Here is a 27071-nt window from a genome sequence, read left to right on the forward strand (position 1 = left end):
ATTTGTTGCATGATTATTCAACATCAAATTGACATCAAGGTTTTAATTAGTGCGATAAATACCCGCAAGGGGCTGAGGTTTTTTTTTTCTTCCGCCGCCGTGACCTGCATTTGAGTGACAAACATGTTGGCCAATCACAATTGCTGAGCCACGCGTTTATTCGTCTCTCGCTTCAAACAGGGAGAAAATCTTGAGAGTGTTTATTTAACAGTAGAATAAACTGAACGCAGTGAGCCCTCTTTTCAGTTATTCACAATCTTTAGCTTTGTGGGCGGAGAGCGGGGCGCCAGCTTTACACATACACAGGAAGTACTTACAGACAGCCTCCCTACTCGCTACGTGACTCGCCGGTGAGAAGTTCTGCAAAGTAAATATAAATTAGGAGGAACAAAATGTAATTACAAAGCCAAATGTCCTTTTGTGGTAATATTTCAGTTTTAAAACCGGATGGGCGATATGCGCCCATAAAACAAAATATGTATATGTATATATAATATACTGTATATATAATACATTATATAATATATATATATATATGTATAATATATATATTATTTATATATGTATATGTATGTATGTATATATATATATATATATATATATATATATATATATACATATATATGTGTTACATATATATATAAATATATATATATATATATATATGTGTGCGTGTGTATATATATATATATATGTATATATATATGTATATGTGTATATATATATATGTGTGTGTGTGTGTATATATATACATATATACTGTATGTGTGTTTATATATATATAATGTATATATGTATATGTATAAATGTATACATATGTATGTATATATATATATATATATATATATATATATATATATATATATATATATATATATGTATGTATATATATATATATATATATATACATATATATGTATATATGTCACCAGTGTTGGGACTAACGCGTTACAAAGTAACGCGTTACTGTAACGCCGTTAGTTTCGGCGGTAACTAGTAATCTAACGCGTTATTTTTTTATATTCAATAACTCAGTTACCGTTACTACATGATGCGTTACTGCGTTATTTTACGTTACTTTTTATGTAGTATCGGCTAGAAACTGAGGATCTGAGTGTGTTTTATTCCAGCGAAGCAGAGACGTGCTTCTGATTCTTCCTCTGCGCTCTCTGTGTGTGCGTGTGACTGTGTGTCTGAGTGTGGGCAGGGGAGGGGAGGGGAGGGGAGGGGAGGGGGGTGCGCAATACAACCGTTGGCCAACAAAAAAGTAACCACAGAACACTATACGCCTATACGGTATAGTGTTCTGTGGTTACTTTTTGGTTGGCCAAGCGGACGTGACGACAGGCTGTCCCCACTCAGATCCGCACAGACGGGAGGGGGCGTGCCTTAAGTCCGGCTGGAAATCGGCAGAAATTTGGAGAATGGTTGTCCCAGGGAGAGGCAGTGAAATTCGGGAGGGTTGGCAAGTATGAGATATTCTCACTTCTTTTCTTTTGTCGAGCACAAAGAAAAGAACATTTTAGTTAAATGTAAGTTGTGTCTTGGATCAAAGATCCCGTCTACTGCCCAAAACAACAATTCAAATCTGCCTGGTTAGGCTCTGTGTATGTCACGTGTGCCTTCCTTAGGTGAAGCCAGCTTTACAGCTATGTTGTTGATTGATTGATTGATTGATTGATTGAAACTTTTATTAGTAGATTGCACAGTACAGTACATATTCCGTACAATTGACCACTAAATGGTAACACCCAAATAAGTTTTTTAACTTGTTTAAGTCGGGGTCCAGATACAGATATATACTATCAAATATATACTAACATCATAATACAGTCATCACACAAGATAATCATCAGGGTATATACATTGAATTATTTACATTATTTACAATCCGGGGTGTGGGATATGGAGGGGGGGGGGGGGTTAGGTTTGGTTGGTATCAACACTTCAGTCATCAATTGCATCATCAGAGAAATGGACATTGAAACAGTGTAGGACTGACTTGGTAGGATATGTACAGCAAGTAGTGGACACAGAGAGAGAGATAAGAAAGTATAAGAAAAAGTGTCTACATTTGATTATTTACAATCCGAAGAGGTATTATGTGGAAGGGAGGGTGTTAGTTTAGGGTTGTAGTTGCCTGGAGATGTTCTTTTAGTGCGGTTTTGAAGGAGGATAGAGATGCCCTTTCTTTTACACCTGTTGGGAGTGCATTCCATATTGAAGTGGCATAGAAAGAGAATGAGTTAAGACCTTTATTAGTTCGGAATCTGGGTTTAACGTGGTTAGTGTTAGTGTTAGTGTTATTATGCTGTTTGTTACTTATGTATGTTATGTTGCAGCTATTTAAAATAGTTTTGTCAATTTGTTCTGGCCTGAAATAAATTGGCCCTTTGAAACATATCTTTGTCTTTGTGTGTTGTATGTAGAGCACATTGCTTAGCAGAGTTCAGTGATGCAAATGTATGTCAAGTTGATCAACAGATTGTATTATTCTCCAGTGCAATAACAGTACTAAAATGAAGGCTAAAAGGGCATTAATGGGAGCTTTAAAAAAAAAAAAAGTAGAAGAAGTAACTAAATAGTTACTTTTCACAGTAACGCATTACTTTTTGGTGTAAGTAACTGAGTTAGTAACTGAGTTACTTTTGAAATAAAGTAACTAGTAACTGTAACTAGTTACTGTTTTTCAGTAACTAACCCAACACTGTATGTCACACACAGATATATACATATATATATATATATATATATATATATATATATATATATATATATATATATATATATATATATATATATATATATATATTATATATATATATATATATATATATATATATATATATATATATATATATATATATATATATACATATATATATATATAATTATATACATATATATATATATATATATATATATATATATATATATATATATATATATATATATATATATATATATATTAGTCAAGGTTTGTGTGGTTTATCCGTTATACAGTGCTCAATACCGGGGTAGAGCGGAATATAGCCTCTGTGTTTTTTCCTGACCTATATATATATATATATATATATATATATATATATATATACAGTATATGTATATATAATATATATATAAGACATGCACCTGGGGATAAGTTGATTGGCAACACTAAATTGGCCCTAGTGTGTGAATGTGAGTGTGAATGTTGTCTGTTTATCTGTGTTGGCCCTGCGATGAGGTGGCGACTTGTCCAGGGTGTACCCCGCCTTCCGCCCGATTGTAGCTGAGATAGGCTCCAGCGCCCCCCGCGACCCCAAAGGGAATAAGCGGTAGAAAATGGATGGATATATATATATAAGTGTGTGTATATGTGTGTATATATTAGTGTTGTCCCGATACCAATATTTTGATACTTTTTGGTACTTTTCTAAATAAAGGGGACCACAAAAAATGGCATTATTGACTTTATTTTAACAAAACATTTTAGGGTACATTAAACATATGTTTCTTATTGCAATTTAGTCCTTAAATAAAATAGACATATATGTGTGCGTGTGTATGTATGTGTGTATTGTTATATAGATATTTTGCATACTTTTGGCCCGCGGACACATTTTTTTTAGCCCTTTGTGGCTACCCACTCAAAAGGCTTGGGCACCACTCAGCCTATAGTACTGAGTCTGCATGAAGCTAAATATTTTTCTAAGTAAATTATTGCATATTTTTCTAATTTGTGGCACCTTGAGACAAGAATATGTTGACATCCTAAAAGTATGTCTTTGTTGTTTTTGCAGTTTTATGTATAAAGTACAAAAATCAAAAATTGAATCGCAATTTTGGAGAGAATATTCGCATTTAGTTTTTTTCTCAATCGTACAGCCCTAGCGTTTAGTCGTCATCACAATTTTTCTCACTGGTATCACTGATGCTTAGGGATGATGTTTGATAAGAAATTATCGAGTTCAAGCCCATTATCGAATCCTTTTATCGAACCGATTCCTTATCGATTCTCTTATTGAATCCAGATAGGTTGTTGTATATGGAAAAAAAACACACACTATTTGGTTTAACAAAAGCTCATTTTTATTTTATAAGAATAAAATAAAATAAAATAAATAAATAAATATTGACTGTTGTTACCCCCCTAAAAAAATATATATATATATATATTTTGACTGTTGTTACCCAAAGTATATTAATTAGGATTTTTCAGAAAAACAAATACATACAGTAACACAAAAACAACCTGTCTCTGTGATCACTATAGGTGTATAAATAATAATATAGTGTTAAATAAAATCAGTCCCTTGGGCACAAAACTGAAAATAATACAGCTCTCCAAAAAGTGCACTTCTGCTGCTATTGGAACATACTAAAGATACATACTATGACACTAAGAACACCACAGTCATCAATCAACAATTATTCTTCCATAAAATTAGCATGTCTGTTTTTTCAGGATCTAGTCTGACCCGCTCTTTGCTAATCGTGTTGCCAACAGTGGAAAAAACACGTTCACTTGGCGTGGAACTAGCTTGGACACACAGATAGGTTTGACGACATCCTCCTCCAGTCTGTATCCAAACCATCAGTGTGGCCTCCTCCAGGAATGACTGCACGTCCTTGTCCTGGAGGGAAAATGAGGGACAGACACAGCATAGAATTAGGGGGGAAATTAGCTGAATGTGAAGACTAGGGTGTCTGTTATTAAGTCTATAACATTAGTATGTGGAATAAAATGATGGACTGGATTAAGTAATGAAGTTAAACATTGTACTGATATGATCCACTTCAAGAGGTTGTTCAAATTAATAGTGCTTCCAAAGTACAAAGAAGAATTAGGAAAAATACTTTCAACCTTATTGAAAATAAGATATTCTTCATCTCAGTATATTAATAATGACGGAATTAATTAATTACATATTACAAAACTGTTGTATATACTAATTCACAGATGTTATTTTATTATAAAAAGGTCAGTAAATGATGTATATATTTGTAAACGCTCTGAAGTGGGAAAGGGGTAGGATTAAATAAGCTTTACTTCTTCCTACTCCTTTTCGGACATGATGTAAAGTAAAATGATATGAAACTGTGATGTGTTATGCTGTAAGTGTGTTCATGTACGAAATAAACTAAATAAAGAAAGAAAGCACTAGTTTATTAGACAGACCTGCAAACTCTGGAGTGGTGTAGGCTACAAGATACCGTTAACGTTATCAGACACATACAAAAAGGCTAACGTTAAAGTTACCGTTAGCCACTGACTATGCTTAGGTAATGTTAGTCTAGCTAACATTATGGCAGTCCTGGTTGAAATAAGAGGTAACGTTATTTTAGCCTACAGGCTACAATTGAGCAAATATGGAAATTAACCGGCAACAGTTAACGTTAGTTACTCACCGCCACTATCACTGGAACTGGGGCTGCAGATTGAAGCACAGGAAGAGGGGCGTGCTTTGTCATCTCTGTCGCTGCTTCTCCATGTGTCGAAGACATGTTTCATCATGCTTGTTGTACTTCCCCCCTCACATGAGAGCGAAGCCTAGCAATAATTGCATATTGCCGTTTCCTCGTCGTATTTTTTTTTAAATGAAGCCATGCCATGAGGCGTTTTTTTCGGTCCATTATTTTTGCTGCTTTCTGTATCTGCCGCCTAATGACTGCGCTACGTCATTTCCTGTGATCTCCCACAAGGCATTTCCTGTGGGACGGGATTCGTTCCCAGGGATTAGAATAAAGAACCAACTCTTTTTCTTTACTATAGTGGCCTCGATAACAGGAACCGGTTCTCAAAAAGGGATTCGAGTCCATGGAATCGGTTCTTTTCTTATCGTACAACCGAGTGAACCGGTTTCGAACATCATCCCTACTGATGCTTCTTTGGTAGTCTCACTAATATACCAAAGCAACATTTTTTTTTCTTAATTGCACAACATTTAATTTTGTTGAAATGTGCAGGTTCTAATGTAGAATGATTAGTTACTGCAAAACAGTGGCTTGTTGCTGCCGATGCGATTGGTGCTGCAGCTCGCTGCGTCCTGATTAGGAGAGACGAGGAAGCAAAACTGGGAGCCTTTGCTGATGAAGCTGGCACAAGATCAGCGAGGAAGATTAGCGAGCCAGCTTGATTTCCAAGTCTCCTTATAATTTTCTTTCCACATGCAATTACATTCTTAATCAGTGGTCACTGGTCTGTTTGTGTGCTTACCGTGTGCCATCATTAAAATGATGAGTCAGTGATTCAAGTGTGCGAATTAGCTGTCAACACTGATTGTCTAATTTCTCTATTCCTTTTTCTGCAGCAAGAGGAGAAGTCAGCAAGTGAGGCCAAGGAGAATCCCCGGCTCTCTGTCAACCCCAAGCTTCCCAAGAGATCCAACGCCATTGTGCGGCCGGCGTCCACAAACGTGGCGCCGGGCCCCGTCAACAATCTGAGACAGGCCAGCTCGGCGCCAACTCCTCCACTCCCCAGCGACGTCGTCAAAGCGGACTGTGGGACAACGTCAGCCTCCAAAGGGGCCTTGCAGTCACAGGGCCCTGCCAAGATTAAGGAGCCCCAACAAGCCAAAGGTGGGTGAGCGTTGCATCATGGGAAAGGGCACTAGGGTCGCGTCACACATCGCTTTAGAGATGATGTCATATTGGATGGGTTGTCATGATGTAAAAACAAGATATGACGCTACTAATAAAATTAGGATGTTCCTAATTTAATATAATATTTGAATTGAAGCTTATATTAATGATAATAGTGAAATAAAATAATATTGTATAATTTAGTTGTGGTATGTGTCTATTAATATTTATTGTACATTAATATTTATCAATCTATATTTTGTATCTAATCAACATTTATTTTAGTTTTTTATGTAACAGGGTAAAATTTATTGGAAGAAAAGCTGATCATAATCAATGGTACATTTTATTAACTCATCATTTACATTTTTGAGTCGACAGTATTATAGTGTATATAAAAATGTTAATAACACATTTATCAAATATTAGTTTTTGTGTAATTATATACATTTTATTGCAACCAGCTGATTAAACTCAATGTTACATTTTATTAAATGATTTAAATTTCAGATTCCACAATCTTCATAAACAATGGACTGTATATAGACACATTTTAGGTTAAAATGTTAAAACATGTAATACATATTAACTGCTTTGTGGCACAAAAAATTAAGCAAAAGAAACATGTTTAATATTTGTTTTCAAATGCTTTATATTCAAAATACCATTACCAGTATGATTAATACGCACTTGTATTTAACAAAAAAATGTTTGTTCTTTTCTTTAATTTTTTTTACTGATTGAGAGAAATCAGCCTTTTAGTGAGGTATGTGGTGGCCATTTTGGCTCAAGTGTAAATTACCAATTGTGGTTCCTTGCCTTAGAAAGGCTGCATTGTTCCCTCAGTCGCATACGAAGAAATGTGTGACATCCTACTAATGATGGCAGACATCCGTCAATATAAGTTATTTTTTTTTACAATGGGCAGAGCCAACACATATTTTCCAACATGTCTGCCACAGTGTATTTTCCATCCATTCTTGGACGTCTCACAAAGGCGGAAGATAGAAAACACAGAAAGTGGATGAAAAAGTGTGAATGTGTATACATGACGTCACTCGCTGCGTCTCCACTGGACCAAACAATATGGCTCAGGCTTGAAAAGTTTTGCTGTGCTGCAGCTGGAGAAGGATTTATTTCCTATTTACCAGCTAATGTGCTGGCCAAACAGTACCTCAGTCCCCTGGAATCTTTATGGAGTGGCAAAGTCAGAAGAGGCCAGCCTGGAGGAGGGAAAAATGTGAATACGACTGATTTGTGACATTGCAAACGTCTTTTGGTGTTGTTGTTGTTGTCATGGCTGCACATATTTATTTATGCACGTCTAAAAATAGTAGTTCCTCTATGAATTGTGTGGGAATGTCGAACAAATGCGAACTTTAAAGGCCCTTATTATGCAAAATGTACTTTTTAATGGATAATATGACCATGAGAGCAGAGCATCCCAAATCTTGAACAATACACAAGCCTCAAGCTTGGTGGCAGCTGTTCTTAAATTAATAAACAAACTGACCGAAAAAAATTGCCTTTGGTTTACCGTGAGTATAATAGGTATTAGGGAGGGAATGGTTTATGAAAAAAATCTCCACTCATCAGTTGACTTGACTCGGTTCAAAGCGCGTGTGTTGTTCGTATCTGTTTTTTTCCTTTGTGTTAGTAATCAGTTTGGAGTGTCGGGCCTTATGATTTTCGCATTAATGAAATGGCAGACAGAATTGGGAAATAAAAACTATTAAACTGAGAAAATTGCAAAAATTGACACAGGGCCATTCTAACGCTGACATCTTTGCCACTCATTTCATAGATGTTGACCTAAAGAGGTCAAATTCCCCACAAAATACGTTGTTTTTAGGCTTGTTTTCTAACGAGCTGCAGCAAATTTTGGTATGCCCACTTTTAGCTTCAAAATGTGGGCGGGCCTGCATTAAGTGAAGTGAAGTGAATTATATTTATATAGCGCTTTTCTCTAGTGACTCAACGCACTTTACATAGTGAAACCCAATATCTAAGTTACATTTAAACCAGTGTGGGTAAAGTGTCTTGCCCAAGGACACAACGGCAGCGACTAGGATGGCGGAAGCGGGAATCGAACCTGCAACCCTCAAGTTGCTGGCACGGCCACTCTACCAACCGAGCTATGCCGCCCCAACATCACCTACAGAAGACTGAAAGCAATTTCATATTGCATAGTGTGTTTGTTTTGGTAGCATCTTCATCCCCAATCATTTTTGTGCAGATTCTGAAGAAATTTGCGTTTTTCCTCCTGTCAAGCCCAAGTCCACGTAAAACTACTTGCGGGTAAATTGGATTCGCAAAAAATAAGGTTACATGGTCGATATCAATTTTGTCCATTTTTCAATCATACACACCATTTTAAAAAAACAATTTTTTTTTTTAAATGTCTTTTAGTTTTGGTTTTATTTTGAAAAATGAGTGAACAAATGATATACAGATTAGTCAGTTACAGATATGGCAGCTATACATTTTATCAATGTCTTTTTGTTTAGCAAGTAGACTAACCAGCATGCTTTTGCTGTTCATATGTGACTGTAATGTTAGGACTGTGGCTTACATAGCTAAAGTTTGTATCCTACTGTCCCACTCCTTAATGTTACGTTGTTGTATGTGATATATGGATTCCATTCCGCTGGACAAGTGCTGAGTTACAGTTTCTATGTATAGTTAAAAGTAAATATAGTGCTTTTTGGGGCCACACACTGTTGCAGACTTTAACAGTTCAAGCTACAAACACACCATGGTATGTTCCTAGTACTAGGGCTTATTAAAATCACTTTTAATTGCAGCATACTGCCATTACACTATTGTGGGACCTCTACTTTAGAAGTTCAAAAATAGTATAATATGGGAGGGACCGTTATGACAGCACATCATAAAGATCCTGCAGTACCATTTAACAGGGATCCCAGGTATCCTCTGTTTAGCAGAAGTCCGCTCTTCATCTAGCCCGGTGATTCTCAAACTGTCTCCATCTAGTGGGACGCCAAATAATTACTTAAATATCGGGATGTTATGATGCCAATACGGCACTTTTTGGAGGTTTAGGTGTCAGGGAGTATATTTAACTAAATCTCCGATACCATACCAATATGTATTTTGTAGGAAACCTCCGGTGTACGACCTAAATAGAGCGCACACAAGCCAGTAAGTCCATTAGCATGCTCAAGTTGCGAAACTGATATGACTTCATCTCTGTTCCCCGGAAATGGAAGACCAAAACACTAATGGAGGACTGCGCTACCAAAGCAAACATCATGACGGCGGTGTGACAATATTACAGACTTGAGCAGCCAAGAAGTCGCACGGCAACATGCAAATTTTGCTATGTCTCTGTTTCAAGGGGTGGGGCACGTGTAGAAAGCTTCAGTCCAAGCAACTTAAAAGAGAACTGCACTTTTTTGGAGCTTTGTCTATCGTTCACAATCATTATGAAAGACATGACTACAGATGTATTTTTTCCAATGCATTCTAGATATTAAATAAATGTAACTAAAAGTCCGATTCCAACGTAGCCAATGGGAGGTCCTCTATTCCACCCATAAAACCCAATAAATAACCATCTAAAAAGCGCCAACAATACTCGATTTACATTTCGTGACTTTAATATTACCCAAGTATTAGTAATATTGTTATTATCTAAAAAGCGCCAACAATACTCAGTTTACATTTTGTGACTTTAATATTACCCAAGTATTAGTAATATTGTTATTATAAGAGCTAACACAGACAAACTATTTATAGCGGCGCCGTCATCACAAGCTTGTGTGCCTATGTATACATAATCAAGTGGTCAGCTGTTTCCTCGCTACCCTGCTCATGAAAGTTTACTCTGCATCATAAATCATGCCTCATCTGGATAGTAGAAGGACAGGGACGTATTCCGAAGAGTTGATCAACTTTGGCATCCAATTTATACCCGGAAATGGTGAGAACAACACAAAAAAGCCTTGGTCTGCGCTTAGTTCCATTCCCCCTTTTTTTGCGAGGATTATGAGTCATTCTTCATTTAAACGGGAATACAACAAAATTCTATCAGTCGGCATCCTAATGACAGCAGACCTTGTACAGTAAGTGATTATTATGTTTGTTGGCTCTCATGAAGTCTGCAGTGAGCAGTAATCAATAATGTTGGAAAAAATCTGAATGTTGTGATGGGTTTCTGAAATGATTGCGCCGTGTTTGCTTTAAGTGATCAAAATACATAAATATTAAATGTTTTTATGAATGTGTCCAATACTACTTCCCATATAATACTAACCGCACGTATATAAAACCCTAATGGAGGTTTTTCTAAGGGCTTAATGGGCAGAATAAAGCGACTCCCAGTGGCTCCATTGTAAGCGGACTTTTGATCTCATGTATTTGCTATTTAGAACGCATAAAAAAGAAAAACACATGTGTTTGTCATACATAAGGATTGTGAATAATAGTCAAAATTACCCCAAAAAAGTGCAGTTCCCCTTTAATGAAGCACTTGAAAGCCCGCCATGCAGACGCACACAATGACATTACCACAGCTAAAGCTAAGGAGGCAGGACAAAAATAACAAACTTTGACCATTTCATTCCAGTGAAAATATACGTTTTCACGAAAAAATACCAACGTGGAGCCGGCATTTGCAGTCAACTAATGGCATTCTTAGTATTGAAGGATCAATCGCTCTGAGCGGTGAACAATGTGGGATTTCGCAGCTTGCTTAGTCATAAATACATGATCGAAACAGCCCTTCCTGGCCTATAAAAGATTGTTAGCGAACTCATCTCCACAACAAGACAATATATTTGGAGCGGTGATGTCACATCTTTATCAGTGATTATCTTCCCAGCACATTGGGTCCTATGTAGAAAATCCCTTCCAAAGCATCGTAAAAATGGTCAAATATCTTCAATTTTAGGGGGCGATACCCCTGAACCCCCAAAATGGCCCCTTGAGCGCCAGCTCAGTGATATATTCAATTCCTCTACCTCGCTGGGATCCCCGATTTAAATTTGGCTCCTAGTGGCTGTGAGCCACATAGGGGTGACATTAAAGCTAGCTGATTGGAGGCTTATTCAGCGATATGATGACAGCATTTCCACATTATTTGTCTTTTCGCTCAATCTGTAGCACGCTGTTTTTTTGTTCAATACAAATATAAATTGGATGATTTAGCTCGATCAACTGTGATAAAACAGCAGCTATTTGTTTTTTAAATTGAAGACAAAACTCATCCAAAACTAATTGTGTTAGTGTAAGTTTGAAATTAGCACCATCCAGTGGAAAACAATGATACTGTAGGGGAGGGAAGGGGGAAAATCCAGTAGGAAAGAATGTCTGTTTCTATTAGATCCCTCTGCTGAAAGAACGCTTATCCTGCATCACACTCGTGTATAACTTCTATCAACAACAGAGGCTCATTTTAGCAACTTCAAAGCATAGAAAGTCAAATGGATGAGTTTCCCCATTACCCCCTAAATATTAAATAAATAGCTAATAAATTCAAAAAAGTTGTGTTCCTCACTTCACAGTAAATCCTTAATGTTTTCTAGCACTTTAAAGTACAGTTGAACAGGATAAGTATCCAAATCAATTCCATGACTTAAAATTAAATTGGAATTGCGGTTGAAAACAGGAAGTAGAATTGAAATTCCACAAAATCTATATATTCCCTCTCATATACAGTACAGACCAAACGGTTGGACAAACCTTCTCATTTCAATGTGTTTTCTTCGTTCTCATGACTATTTACCTCGTAGATTGTCACTGAAGGCATCAAAACTATGACACCTGTGAAGTGAAAACCATTTCAGGTGACTACCCCTTGAAGCTCATCGAGAGAATGCCAAGAGTGTGCAAAGCAGTAATCAGAGCAAAGGGTGGCAATTTTGAAGAGACTAGAAGCTAAGATAGGCTCCAGCGCCCCCCGTGACCCCGAAGGGAATAAGCGGTAGAAAATGGATAGATGGATATAATATAAAACTTGTTTTCAGTTATTTCACCTGTTTTTGTTAAATACATAACTCCACATGTGTTCATTCATAGTTTTGATGCCTTTAGTGACAATCTACAATGTAAATAGTCATGAAAATAAAGAAAACTCATTGAATGAGAAGGTGTGTCCAAACTTTTGGCCTGTACTGTGTGTATATACGTATATATATATATATATATATATATATATATATATATATATATATATATATATATATATACAGTGGGGCAAAAAAGTATTTAGTCAGCCACCGATTGTGCAAGTTCTCCCACTTAAAATGATGACAGAGGTCTGTAATTTTCATTATAGGTACCGGTACACTTCAACTGTGAGAGACAGAATGTGAAAAAAAATCCAGGAATTCACATTGTAGGAATTTTAAAGAATTTATTTGTAAATTATGGTGGAAAATAAGTTTTGGTCACTTCAAACAAGGAAGATCTCTGGCTCTCACAGACCTGTAACTTCTTCTTTAAGAAGCTCTTCTGTCCTCCACTCGTTACCTGTTTTAATTAATAAACCCGTTTGAACTCGTTATCTGTATAAAAGACACCTGTCCACAACCTCAAACAGTGAGACTCCAAACTCCACTATGGCCAAGACCAAAGAGCTGTCGAAGGACACCAGGAAAAGAATTGTAGACCTGCACCAGACTGTGAAGAGTGAATCTACAATAGGCAAGCAGCTTGGTGTGAAAAAATTAACTGTGGGAGCAATTATCAGAAAATGGAAGACATACAAGACCACTAATAATCTCCCTCGATCTGGGGCTCCACGCAAAATCTCATCCCGTGGGGTCAAAATGATCATGAGAACGGTGAGCAAAAATCCCAGAACCACACGGGGGGACCTGGTGAATGACTTCAGAGAGCTGGGACCAAAGTAACAAAGGTTACCATCAGTAACACACTACGCCGACAGGGAATCAAATCCTGCAGTGCCAGACGTGTCCCCCTGCTTAAGCCAGTGCATGTCCAGGCCCGTCTGAAGTTTGCCAGAGAGCACATGGATGATACAGCAGAGGATTGGGAGAATGTCATGTGGTCAGATGAAACCAAAATAGAACTTTTTGGTATAAACTAAACTCGTCGTGTTTGGAGGAAGAAGAATACTGAGTTGCATCCCAAGAACACCATACCTACTGTGAAGCATGGGGGTGGAAACATCATGCTTTGGGGCTGTTTTTCTGCTAAGGGGACAGGCCGACTGATCCGTGTTAAGGAAAGAATGAATGGGGCCAGGTATCATGAGATTTTGAGCCAAAACCTCCTTCCATCAGTGAGAGCTTTGAAGATGAAACGTGGCTGGGTCTTCCAGCATGACAATGATCCCAAACACACCGCCCAGGCAACGAAGGAGTGGCTCCGTAAGAAGCATTTGAAAGTCCTGGAGTGGCCTAGCCAGTCTCCAGACCTCAACCCCATAGAAAATCTGTGGAGGGAGTTGAAAGTCCGTGTTGCTCGGCGACAGCCCCAAAACATCACTGCTCTCGAGAAGATCTGCATGGAGGAATGGGCCAAAATACCAGCTACTGTGTGTGCAAACCTGGTAAAGACCTATAGTAATCGTTTGACCTCTGTTATTGCCAACAAAGGTTATATTACAAAGTATTGAGTTGAATTTTTGTTATTGACCAAATACTTATTTTCCACCATAATTTACAAATAAATTCTTTAAAAATCCTACAATGTGAATTCCTGGATTTTTTTTCACATTCTGTCTCTCACAGTTGAAGTGTACCTATGATAAAAATTACAGACCTCTGTCGTCATTTTAAGTGGGAGAACTTTCACAATTGGTGGCTGACTAAATACTTTTTTGCCCCACTGTATATATATACACATTTCATGCATGACTGGTTTACATATTTTCTAGCAATATTAATACTATGAACCTCATGTACACATGTTACAGCAAAGGATTTTCACCAATAAATGTGAACTTAATTTGATGTTTTCTAACTTTTAAAAATGGAAAATGCTGGAAAAATGGTTAATTTCCCAGAAGGCTTTACTTTATCCAAGTACTCAAGATAGTTGCCAAGCCTTTGTTTGAAAGCCTGCCTGTTGACAAAGTTGATGGTCAGAGCGAATTTCTCAAAAAAAGTTGAAAATGGTGGTAAATTTGTGTTTAATTGTAGTGTTTGTAAAGTGTTTTGTTAAAACTGACATTTCTTTCTGCTACTTGACGGGAAGGAATTTCATAATTCTACTTCCTGTGATTTTATTTCAAAATCCTGTGGGGGTGGAGCTACATTATTTCAAATTCCTATTTTTATATTTTTTATTTCAATTTCCTATTTTTCAACTGAATTGAAAAAAACTATTCTTTGGACTATTCGTCATATTGACAGTTTCTGGCAGAACCAAAGACGAGTCCATTGCCAATGTTCTCTCAAGAAACACAGGAAAGATGAGATTATAAGAGACGTGTCTGTGCCCACGTTAGTGGAGCTCACGGGTAACAAAAGAGGAGCAGAACAGCTGCAGGACACGCAGCGCTGGATAAATGTGACTCCACGCCGGACAGGGAATACTGAGCGAGTGTCTGTCCTTGACAATGGCAGGAAGCTCGTTCCAAAAGGGAAGAGGTGGCCGACAAACGTTCCTGCCTCAGCTGTTTGCTTTCGCATGTGGGTCGCGACAACCATTCCTGTTTCCCCTGAGCAGGAAGTGTGACCTGCAACAGATGCACTTCACCAGCCCCAGATGTACTAATAATACTTTCACTAAACCAGAGGAACACAATAAACGTACTGTGACTTCACGTCACAATAATAATAATAATGTACATTTTAGTATGGTATGATTTGTTTCAGGGCAGCACGGTGAAACAGTTAGTGCATGTGCCTCACAATACGAAGGTCCTGAGTTCAATCCCGGGCTCGGGATCTTTCTGTGTGGAGTTTGCATGTTCTCCCCGTGACTGCGTGGGTTCCCTCCGGGTACTCCGGCTTCCTCCCACCTCCAAAGACATGCACCTGGGGATAGGTTGATTGGCACTAAATTGACCCTAGTGTGTGAATGTGAGTGTGAATGTTGTCTATCTGTTGGCCCTGCGATGAAGTGGCGACTTGTCCAGGGTGTGCCCCGCATACCGCCCGAACGCAGCTGAGATAGGCTCCAGCACCCCCCGCGACCCCGAAAGGGACAAGCGGTAGAAAATGGATGGATGATTTGTTTCAGTCACATTTAGGAACATCACGTTTACACAATTCGACATGTCCGAAATGGGGTCGAAAGAAGCAGAGTTTATTTGAACCCTAACCCTTTGCTGTGTTTGTCACTAATTAGATCATTTACACCATATCTTTTTAAAATTGTGTTCATATCCTGTGTGGAAAGACAGAAACGTGTTGGGGGGTGAAAAAATCAGTAAGCAGATGTTTAAAAAAATAAAAAAATAAAAAATAAAAAAGTACTATGATAAGAGACAATGTGTTGCTTGTGTAGGGTTAAGGAAAATTATGAAATAATGTAAAAAAAAAATTTGATTAAAATGTGTTTTTAATTAAACATAAAAAATGTATAAATTACAGTAAGTGTAGATTAAAAAAATTGATAAGTTATACGAAATACTGGAGTAGAATTGCATTTTCGCCCAAAAACAAGTACTTTTTGTCTAAAATTTCTGCAATAACTGATTGGTGATGATCAGTTATTGAAATATATTGTTTCACATTGTAGAATTCAGCATATACTAGGTTATTATTGTAGAGTTGTTATTAGTTTTTGATGACCTCAAGCTGTGTGTTGTCTTTTATGTTCTTGTAGTCATCGTCAGTGTTTGTCCAGTTACTTGATGTCTTTGACAGTAACTTTTCTTTCCTCCAATGTTAAATTTGGCATTTGGTGTTCTGAGTTTCTTTAATTATCCCCTGCTTTCTTAAGTCGCTTGCTTTCTCGTCGATATCGGCGTTGCGTTTTGTCAGATGCTCATTGTTGTAGATGTTAGTTCCTCTGTTTGCTTCTCTGCCTAAGGAAAGCCACCCTGTGGTTTTTGTTGGTGAACTTTATGATGATGACTGGTGTGGTGTTCTATAAATTAGAACACATGTTTCAATGGTGTTGATATCCACGTCCACCATCTTTGATTGCAGAAAGTGGACTACCTGTTGTTTTTTGATGAAGCGACATCATCTAGTTGTCGTCCTCTGCTATCAGATGCCCTAGCATGTATGTAATTTGGAGCCCAGTTACAGTCACATTGCTTATGCACTTGTACTGTTCCAAATCATCAATATTTATATAAATGAAATCTGGATATTATATTAAATTGTTTTGTAGAACTGCTATTCCAGATCATCAATATCTATATAAATGAAATCTGGATATAATATACAATTGTTATGTAGAACTGGGCATGCAACTCACCAGACATACACAGGTTGTTAGTAGAATCCTCTTCCACTCCCACATGATGACATCACTGGTGGAGCTGGTGGATGTCTCCTCCACCTTCCTTACTTCGACTTGAGGACGCCCCACAGCTGCTCGAATGGGTTCAGGTGTGAAGTGGACATACTTGGCCACTCCATCACCTTTAACTTCCTCAGCAAAGCACGATTCACATCCAAATCGTGATTGTTATCCATTGCGATTCTAAAACGAATCATCATTTTCAAAAAACCCACCCCCACAAAATGGTATTTATTATTTTTATAACAATTAATTTCTAAAAATATGTTTTTCAGGCCATCTTCATGCAACCACAAGGAGCTTTTCTAAACAATAAACAGTTTTGAAAAAGTTTCAAACCAAACATTGCAACAATCGGTTTGATCAAGAATCATGTGGAAACGAAAATTGATTCAGAATTGTTCTCACAGGAATCGGATCGAATCATTAGGTACTCATCGATTCACACCCCTAGTAAACGCGTGTTTGGGCTTGTTATTATGTTGGAAAAATGCCATGCAGCCCAAGCTGTGAATTTATGTGTCTCTCAATAAACCCCAGCCCTCAATGGTGACAGCACTCATGCAACCATGATGCTACAATCACTACACCTGACTGTTTGCAAGACACAAGTCTTGCTACTTGCTTGTGTTACCAGCTGTTAAGACAACAATGGCTGTGTGTTGACACATTTTTGGTAGATAGTAAATCTCTACAAGCTATACAATGACTACTCCAAAGTGTATCCTGTGTTTTAATTTCTATAGTATTGTGAGATACTGTCCAACATCTGGGTATATCTTAGGACAGTGGTTCTCAACCGTTTTTTTACTCAGTGCCACCTCAGAAAACACTTGGCTCTCCAAGTACCACCTTAATGCATACTTGCCAACCCTCTCGATTTTCCCGGGAGACTCCCGAATTTCAGTGCCCCTCCCGAAAATCTCCTGGGACAACCTTTCTCCCCAATTTCTCCCGATTTCCACCCGTACAACAATATTGGGGGCGTGCCTTAAAGGCACTGCCTTTAGCGCCCTCTCTCACCTGAAACCTTCACCCCTTAACAGCCGCATGCTGTGCAGGCGTCCGCTTTTCCTCCATATAAACAGCGTGCTAGCCCAGTCCCGTAATAATGTAGCGTTGGACGGGTTTAACAATGGTCTTTACTCGAAGATGTCAAGAAATGCTGACACGTTGTATGATCTTTAAACTGATTTTATGATAACGTTAATTTCAACCACACACACACAAAACAAGTAAATGCAATGCATACTTGGTCAACAGCCATACAGGTCACACTGACGGTGGCCATATAAACAACTTTAACACTGTTACTAATATGCGCCACACTGTCAACCCACACCAAACAAGAATGACAAACACATTTCGGGAGAACATCCGCACCGTAACACAACATGAACACAACAGAACAAATACCCAGAACCCCTTGCAGCACTAACTCTTCCGTGACGCTACAAAAACATCTACGGCTTTTGGAGCTCAGTGCACAACTGCACACACAACAAGAAGGAGACGAAACAGAAGAACAAAGAAGAGACATGGCGACGACGAGTAAGTAGAAGAAATACGCTTGCAAGTTCCAAAATAATTGGAAAAAAGAATTTCATTTCATCCAGGACAGCTCGAAGGGGAAGGGGCAGGCAGCACCTCAACCCCGCCCCCGCAACCACGCCCCCCCAACAACAACAACCCCCCCCCTGAATTTGGAGGTCTCAAGGTTGGCAAGTATGCCATAATGACCAACAAGTACCACTATAATGACCAACATTACTCAATTAAGTAATTATTTGGCGTACCACTACACATTGCTTGCGTACCACAGTTTGAGAATTAACGTTAAGGGTAAACATATATTGTTGCTGTGTATATTCTTATATAGATATATTCTTATATATCCAGCTTGTGGTAAACCTCAAAATGAATATCAACAGCTTGGTGTGAAGTGCAACATGTGTCACTTTACACAGTCTTTCGTGTTTATTGTGTTACAGGATTGTAGATGGATGATCGAGAACAAGCTGTTCAATAAAATAGCAGCCAAGTAGTGCACTCTTATTTTGCCCCAACGACCATTTCAGCAAATCTTAAAGGGGAACTGCGTTTTTTTGGAATTTTGCCTATTGTTCACAATCATTATGAAAGACACGGCGACGGATGGATTTTTTAATGCATTCTAAATATTAAATACATTAGTACAAAGGTCCGCTTACAATGGAGCCTACGGGAGCCGTTCAATTCTAGCTATAAAGCCCCTAAAAACATCCAAACACCTCCATTCAGGTTTTATATACATGATGTAAGTATATAGGTAATGTAGTAGTGGAACATTTATAATAACATTTAATATTTACGTATTTTGATCATTTTAAGCATACGCGGCGCATTAATTTCAGAAGCGCATCACAATGTTTGCTTTTTTTCATCACTGATTTATGCGCAGACTTTATGAGAGCCAACAAACATAATAAAACCTCACTTACTGTACAATGTCTGCTGTCATTAGGATGCCGACTCATAGGATGTGCATATATTCCAGTTTGTCTGTTTTACCGCTTATAATAACAACATCACTAATAATTGTTTAATATTCAAGTCAAAAAACTGTACATTTAGTATTTAGGATCGTTATTTATCCGATTTTATTGGTGGAATAGTAAATCTCCGATAGGCTCCACTGTAAGCGGACTTTTATTTACGTTTATTTAATATTTTAGAATGCATTAAAAAAAAAATCCAGCCGTCGTCATGTCTTTCATATTGATTGTGAACTAAATTCCAATAAAAGTGCAGTTCCCCTTTAAGAGTGACATCATCTGACAAACGGGCCCACGCCAAAACATGTTTGTCTACTTCTTAATCCTGTTCAGTGAATTTAAGTAACGAACACAACAATTGTGTATTCAGTACTGTATAAAATATCCACAGTGCGGTTGTTAGCTGGGAGAAACATGAGATGATAGAAGCCCAGAACAAGAAATTTAACGTTTTGCAATATAGTAAAGCAGTACACAAGTCTCTGTCCAGACTGCTCAGTGCAATATGGCTGAAGTCACAACCACAACAAATAAAAATAAATGCACTGCAAAATGCCTTAGAAACATAAGCAATTACCGTATTTTTTTAAATATAAGTCGCACCGGAGTATAAGTCGCACCTGCCGAAAATGCATAATAAAAAAGGAAAAAAACATATAAGTCACACTGGAGCCCGGCCAAACTATGAAAAAAATTGCGACTTATAGTCCGAAAAAATACGGTAATGTCATATTACACTTTTATGACGATGTTCACTACTCACTCTTATAGAGATGCCACTGTTTTATGGTCATCAATCTGCAACATGTGTGTGTGTTAATGTTTGTACAGTTTCAACTTGTGGAGCATCTGTATGCATCTCCAGCAGCTTGCCTTTGTGCGTGCATGTGTGTGTGTGTGTGTGTGTGTGTGTGTGTGTGTGTGTGTGTGTGTGTGTGTGTGTGTGTGTGTGTGTGTGTGTGTGTGTGTGTGTGTGTGTGTGTGTGTGTGTGTGTGTGTGTGTGTGTGTGTGTGTGTGTGTGTGTGTGTGTGTGTGTGTGTGTGTGTGTGTGTGCGTGCGTGCGTGTTTATAAAGCTTTATCAGCAGAGTCGGCTTTCCTCCCGTCTCTCCTCACCTTCAGAGGGAAAGGACGCACATTCCTGCGCCGCTTCCCGACTCTAGCCCTGGGCGACGCTCAGCCCCGTGCTGATAAGTGACAGGGGCCCCAGTGGCGTGCACGCACACACACACACACACACACACACACACCCTGCCCTTCTGTCCACAGACGTGCTGCTGCTCGGGAATTCTGCCCTCTGCCCCACTTCTGCCTTCCCCCCCCTCCCTCTTTTCCCTCGCTGTCGCTCTCCTGACGCGGGGTCTTTAAAGAGATAGATTGGTCTTTAATTTCAGCGCCAGTCTGGTCAGTGGCACTACAACCCTACCACCCACCCCTCACTACCATCCCTCAAACTGGATGGGAATAATCAATCTGGAGTGATTTAACACATTTATTGCGGTCTACTTTAACGCTTGTGTGTCTGCATAGTTACCTTTTGTTCTATTATTATATAATTAGTTAAGCAGGTTACTATGCAGTGCATGCAGGTTGTGTGTTTAATTATTTTGTCACCTTAGTTGAGGCCAAAAACACACACACACACCCGCCTCTCTTGGTCTTTCTCTCGGTCTTTATTAAGCATTCCACTCAGACCTGCACCAAGGCTCTGAGCACAGAAAACACACTCTGACCGTCTGTGTGTGTGTGTGTGTGTGTGTGTGTGTGTGTGTGTGTGTGTGTGTGTGTGTGTGTGTGTGTGTGTGTGTGTGTGTGTGTGTGTGTGTGTGTGTGTGTGTGCGTGCGTCCGCCTTGGTGCGTGCCTGAATGTGTGTCAGCCTCAATTGCTGGAGCCTGCCCAAGGTTTCCGTGGTGACCGCACAACACAACGAGACAATCAGAGGCAAGCCCACGCAGCGCGACGAGAGGACATTAACACAGGGACCGGGAGGGGGGGTGGGGGGAGGTCAGAGGTCAGAGGAAGGCAGGGGCGAGGCGGACGGACACAGACGAATGGGGGTGTACTGAGGGAGTGCAAACAACAATAAACAGGAAGGTTTTTGGCCCAGATGACAGCGAGATGTTAGTCAGATTGGTTTGCACGCGCGAGCCAATTGGTGAGCAGGAGGGCCGCGTGATGTTGTTGTTTTATAGCGTGAGAATGTGTCTCCTTAAATCCCCACCGATGGAGACGCATGCACGTCGCTCTATTTTGTGTGCTGGCCACACACACACACGCACGCACGCTCACATATCTGCGTCCCCCGGGGATGACGCTAAAAATATGTGGCTCCTCAAGCCTTCTGGTGTCTGAGCAGCGTCTGTCTGCTCTCCGTTCCCTCTCTCTTCCTCCCTCCCGCTCTTCCTCCTCCATTCCTCCCTCAATTACACCCTCTTCCCAAACACACTACCTCAGCGAGCACGCACACACACAAACTACGGCCAGCTGTGTCTCTACTGCACTTCCATGGAGGATGACCTCAGCTCAGCCATGGTGGAACACAAAAAAAAAAAAAAAAACAAGAGTGAAGAAAGCTGTAGTATTATTCAGAAAGAGGAAATGATTAAAAAGTTGTTGAATCATTCTGAATGCTCAATTGAACATTATATTAGTGGTTGTCACCTATTTTTGTTTACATGTTTACATTTGTATAGCGCAGTCGTTTTTAAACTTTTTTCCACCAAGCACCACCTCTGACAACACTTGGCTCTCCAGGTGCCAGCATAGTACCAACTTTAAAATACAGGCCGAAATATTCATTAAAAACAAGACAGAGGTTTTATTTAACAAGTATATCTATTATTTTTGGCCATTGTAACATTAACACTCACAGTTTGAACAGCAACACTGTGTTTGAATATAGGACATTAAAACTCTATACTTTACTTTAACACTAGATCAGGGGTGTCAAAGGTACGGCCCAGGTTTTATCCGGCCAGCGGGCCAAGTTTGCTAGGTATAGAAATGAGGCGAAAATTTTAAATGAAAGCAACTGCTGTTCTAAATGCGTCCACTAGATGTCGCAATAGCAATTCTTTGTATCTTTGTAGATTATGCGACATTAAAAATAAACCACATGATGTTAGTGCACCAGTCGAGGAAAATTAGCAAAATAATAGGGGTGTGGGAAAAAATCAATTCGAATTCAAATCGCGATTTTCACGTTGTGCGATTCAGAATCAAGTTCAAGTACCTCGGAGTCTTGTTCACGAGTGGGGGAAGAGTGGATCGTGAGATCGACAGGCGGATCGGTGCGGCGTCTTCAGTAATGCGGACGCTGTATCGATCCGTTGTGGTGAAGAAGGAGCTGAGCCGGAAGGCAAAGCTCTCGATTTACCGGTCGATGTACGTTCCCATCCTCACCTATGGTCATGAGCTTTGGGTCATGACCGAAAGGACAAGATCACGGGTACAAGCGGCCGAAATGAGTTTCCTCCGCCGAGTGGCGGGGCTCTCCCTTAGAGATAGGGTGAGAAGCTCTGTCATTCGGGGGGAGCTCAAAGTAAAGCCGCTGCTCCTCCACATCGAGAGGAGCCAGATGAGGTGGTTCGGGCATCTGGTCAGGATGCCACCCGAACGCCTCCCTAGGAAGGTGTTTCGGGCACGTCCGACCGGTAGGAGGCCACGAGGAAGACCCAGGACACGCTGGGAAGACTATCTCTCCCGGCTGGCCTGGGAACGCCTCGGGATCCCCCGGGAGGAGCTGGACGAAGTGGTTGGGGAGAGGGAAGTCTGGGCTTCCCTGCTTAAGCTGCTGCCCCCGCGACCCGACCTCGGATAAGCGGAAGAAGATGGATGGATGGATGGATGGATGGATTCAGAATCGATTCTCATTTTTTTTAAATCGATTTTAATTTTTTAATTTTTATTTTTTTATTTTTTTACATTTATTTTTTATTTTTTATTAATCAATCCAACAAAACAATACACAGCAATACCATAACAATGCAATCCAATTCCTAAACCAAACCCGACCCAGCAACACTCAATAAACAGAGCAATTGAGAGGAGACACAAACACGACACAGAACAAACCAAAAGTAGTGAAACAAAAATGAATATTATCAACAACAGTATCAATATTAGTTACAGTTTTAATATAGCAGCGATTAAAAAAATCCCTCATTGACATTATCATTAGACATTTATAAAAAAATTAAAAAGAACAATAGTGTCACAGTGGCTTACACTTGCATCGCATCTCATAAGCTTGACAACACACTGTGTCCAATATTTTCACAAAGATAAAATAAGTCATATTTTTGGTTCATTTAATAGTTAAAACAAATTTACATTATTGCAATCAGTTGATAAAACATTGTCCTTTACAATTATTTTTACAAAAATCTACTACTCTGCTTGCATGTCAGCAGACTGGGGTAGATCCTGCTGAAATCCTATGTATTGAATGAATAGAGAATCGTTTTGAATCGGGAAAAAAATCGTTTTTGAATCGAGAATCGTGTTGAATTGAAAAAAAAAATCGATTTTGAATCGAATCGTGACCCCAAGAATCGATATTGAATCGAATCGTGGGACACCCAAAGATTCACAGCTCTAATAAATAACATGATTGTGCGTGCTGCTGGTCCACTAATAGTACTAACCTTTAACAGTTAATTTTACTCATTTTCATTAATTACTAGTTTCTATAAAACTGTTTTTATATTGTTTTACTTTCTTTTTTATTCAAGAAAATGTTTTTAATTTATTTATCTTATTTTATTATTATTTTTAAAAAGTACCTTATCTTCACCATACCTGGTTGTCCAAATTAGGCATAATAATGTGTTAATTCCACGACTGCATATATCGGTTGATATCGGTATCGGTAATTAAAGAGTTGGACAATATCGGATATCGGCAAAAAGCCATTATCGGACATCCCTACATGTAAGTAAATTTTATTTATAAAGCGCTTTTCACAGATAAAATCACAAAGCACTGTACAAAACATAGGTAAAGTAAAACAACAATTCAAATTAAAACAACGGGCAACACCATAAAAAGGATAAAAAGTGGATTAAAAATGACAGTTAAAAGGTGTATTAACTAAAAGCTTGACTAAAAAGAGAAGTTTTCAAATGTTTCTTAAAAATGTCAATACCGTCAAGATCACGGAGGGACTGGTGCAAGTTGTTCCAGAGTCTGGGACCTATAGCCTGCAATGCCAGGTCTCCACGGGTTTTAAAACGAATTTTGGGGATCTTTAGAAGACCCTGGCCTGAAGACCGAAGGCTGTGCCCTGAAGAGTCGGGGCATAGCAAGTCAGAGATTATATAGCAGGGGTCCCCAAAGTGCGACTGGCCCGAGATCAATTTTTAACAGCACATTCTAAAAATGCAATAACTAAAAAAATAGAATAAAAGAGCAAACCGGTGTAATAATAATCACCAGAATCCCTTCAATCCAGCACATCACCCCTGTTCTGCAGCAACTCCACTGGCTACCCATCAAACATCGCATCCACTTTAAAATAATTCTCCTCACTTTCAAAGCCATCCATAACCTCTCTCCATCATACCTCTCTGACCTGATCCATGTCGCCACGCCCTCACGTTCCCTAAGATCCTCTTCATCCATCCATCTCACTGTCCCTTTATTTAAACTGTCCACCATGGGTGCCCGAGCTTTCAGCCGCTGTGCCCCACATCTTTGGAACTCTACCACCAGACCTTCGCAACTTAGATTCAATATCCCTCTTCAAATCAAGACTCAAAACACACCTATTCCTGACTGCTTATCCATTGTAATCATCTTTTCTTTTCTCTTTGTTGTTGTTTTTTTATCCAATTTGATTTTATTGTTTGTACGGTGTCCTTGAGTGCCCAGAAAGGCGCCTTATAAATAAAATGTATTATTATTATTATTATTATTATTAATAATATAATGAGAAAAGGTTTAAAAGTTGATGCTAATAACACAAGTCAAGACAAATTTTAATTTATTGCTGACTTGTGACACTTTTATGAGTCGGTCCCTTTCGGATCCGAAGAGCAAGTCAATTTTAAACTTGTGCCATCCAGTTAATAGTGTAAGTGTCAACATTCTTAATCCCGTGATAAGATTTTCAGTGTGAAGGGTTCTTCCTCAATGAAAGATCGTCTTGTTTTTCTGCAGTGGCTACATTCGATCTGCCTGGCAGGGCGACCTCAGTGAAGGTGGGCTTATCAGCCAGCACGGCGCCCGGCGCGGGGCGGGGAAGAGTGGCCCAGCTGATGAAAACCTTCAGCATCGATAACGTTCCGACGCCCCCGCACAGCCCCTCGCGTGGCATCAAACCCCCCCTCCCCAGCAAGCCTAGCCACTTGAACGTCGCCAGCAGTCCTTCTGTCAGGTAATCCAGGCGCTGAACTCCGAAGATTCCCAAAGAGGAGCAAAAGGCACTAGACGAAGGACAGTGGAAGGAGCGCAGTGACGATTGTTGCTACGTTGCTGTCACTCTAAAAGCACAACCATGGAAATGCTTGAACGTGTTATCTTTTTATTGACTCACGCAACAGTACTGTAGACGTTCTCACTGCAAAGATACATTTGGATTTGCCGACCAATGACAATCACGTATTTACTTCCTGTTGAAGCTTCTCATTTGATGTTAGCATTTGCTCATGTGTGGGTTTTTTTTTTTTTCATATCTGAGACAAAGCTTAGGTCAGGTGATATAAGGTACTGAAGGGTCCTTCTTTAAAAAAAATGGTGTTTCACATGACCCTGCCTCAGTGCGACCTGTTGAGGACCAATGATGTTGCCAAATATTTCCACCCGTCTCTCCCAGTGGATCAAACGGAGGAAGGTTTGATGGTCATTGCCATATAAACAAGTGTGATCAGTGTTATGTCTCAGTAGCGTATTTACAGACGTGTACATTGTTGTTGATTTTTTTTACTTGTTTTTACATTTTCTATAGGGAGATTTATATATATATAAATATATATATATAAAGGACCAGTTTACAGTGTGTACAAATTTATGGCACATTGTATGTCAAACTTGTGTGTTTGGATCAGAAGCAATAAAAAGATGTATTTAAAAATGCAAATATCTCCACTGGACATGATTCTGAATATTAACGACACGATATGTAACTATGATTTATTTTTTTTGTATTTGTTAATTGTGTTTTAGACATATATAGTTGATATAGGGATATTTATATATATATAAAAGACCAGTTTAAAGTGTGTACAAATTGATGGCACATTGGATGTCAAACATATGTGTTTGGATCGGAAGCAATAAAAAAATGTATTTAAAAGTGTAAATATCTCCACTGGACATGATTCTGAATATTAAAGACACAATATGTAACAATTATATTATTTTTTTTACATTTGTTAATTGGGTTTTAGACACACCGTTTATATAGGGATATTTATATAAATATAAAGGACCAGTTTACAGTGTGCACAAATTGATGGCACATTGGATGTCAAACATATGTGTTTGGATCGGAAGCAACAAAAAAATGTATTTAAAAGTGTAAATATCTCCACTGGACATGATTCTGAATATTAAAGACACAATATG

General features: G+C 38.9%; 1 protein-coding gene across 5 annotated transcripts in view; it reads left to right on the forward strand.

The window, feature by feature from the left end:
• The window catches only part of LOC133607625 (uncharacterized), a 48429-nt gene extending 21623 nt beyond the window's left edge, over window positions 1-26806 (forward strand). For all 5 annotated transcript variants that reach the window (XM_061962441.2, XM_061962440.2, XM_061962439.1 and 2 more), the window contains 2 exons: window positions 6294-6561; window positions 25665-26806. In XM_061962441.2, coding sequence (XP_061818425.1) covers window positions 6294-6561; window positions 25665-25885 — 489 coding nt within the window. In that variant the 3' untranslated portion in view covers window positions 25886-26806. The remainder of the gene's footprint in view (window positions 1-6293; window positions 6562-25664) is intronic.
• Window positions 26807-27071: the final 265 nt, after the last annotated feature.

This window comes from Nerophis lumbriciformis, linkage group LG09 (genome assembly GCF_033978685.3).
Source record: "Nerophis lumbriciformis linkage group LG09, RoL_Nlum_v2.1, whole genome shotgun sequence".
Lineage (NCBI taxonomy): Eukaryota > Metazoa > Chordata > Actinopteri > Syngnathiformes > Syngnathidae > Nerophis > Nerophis lumbriciformis.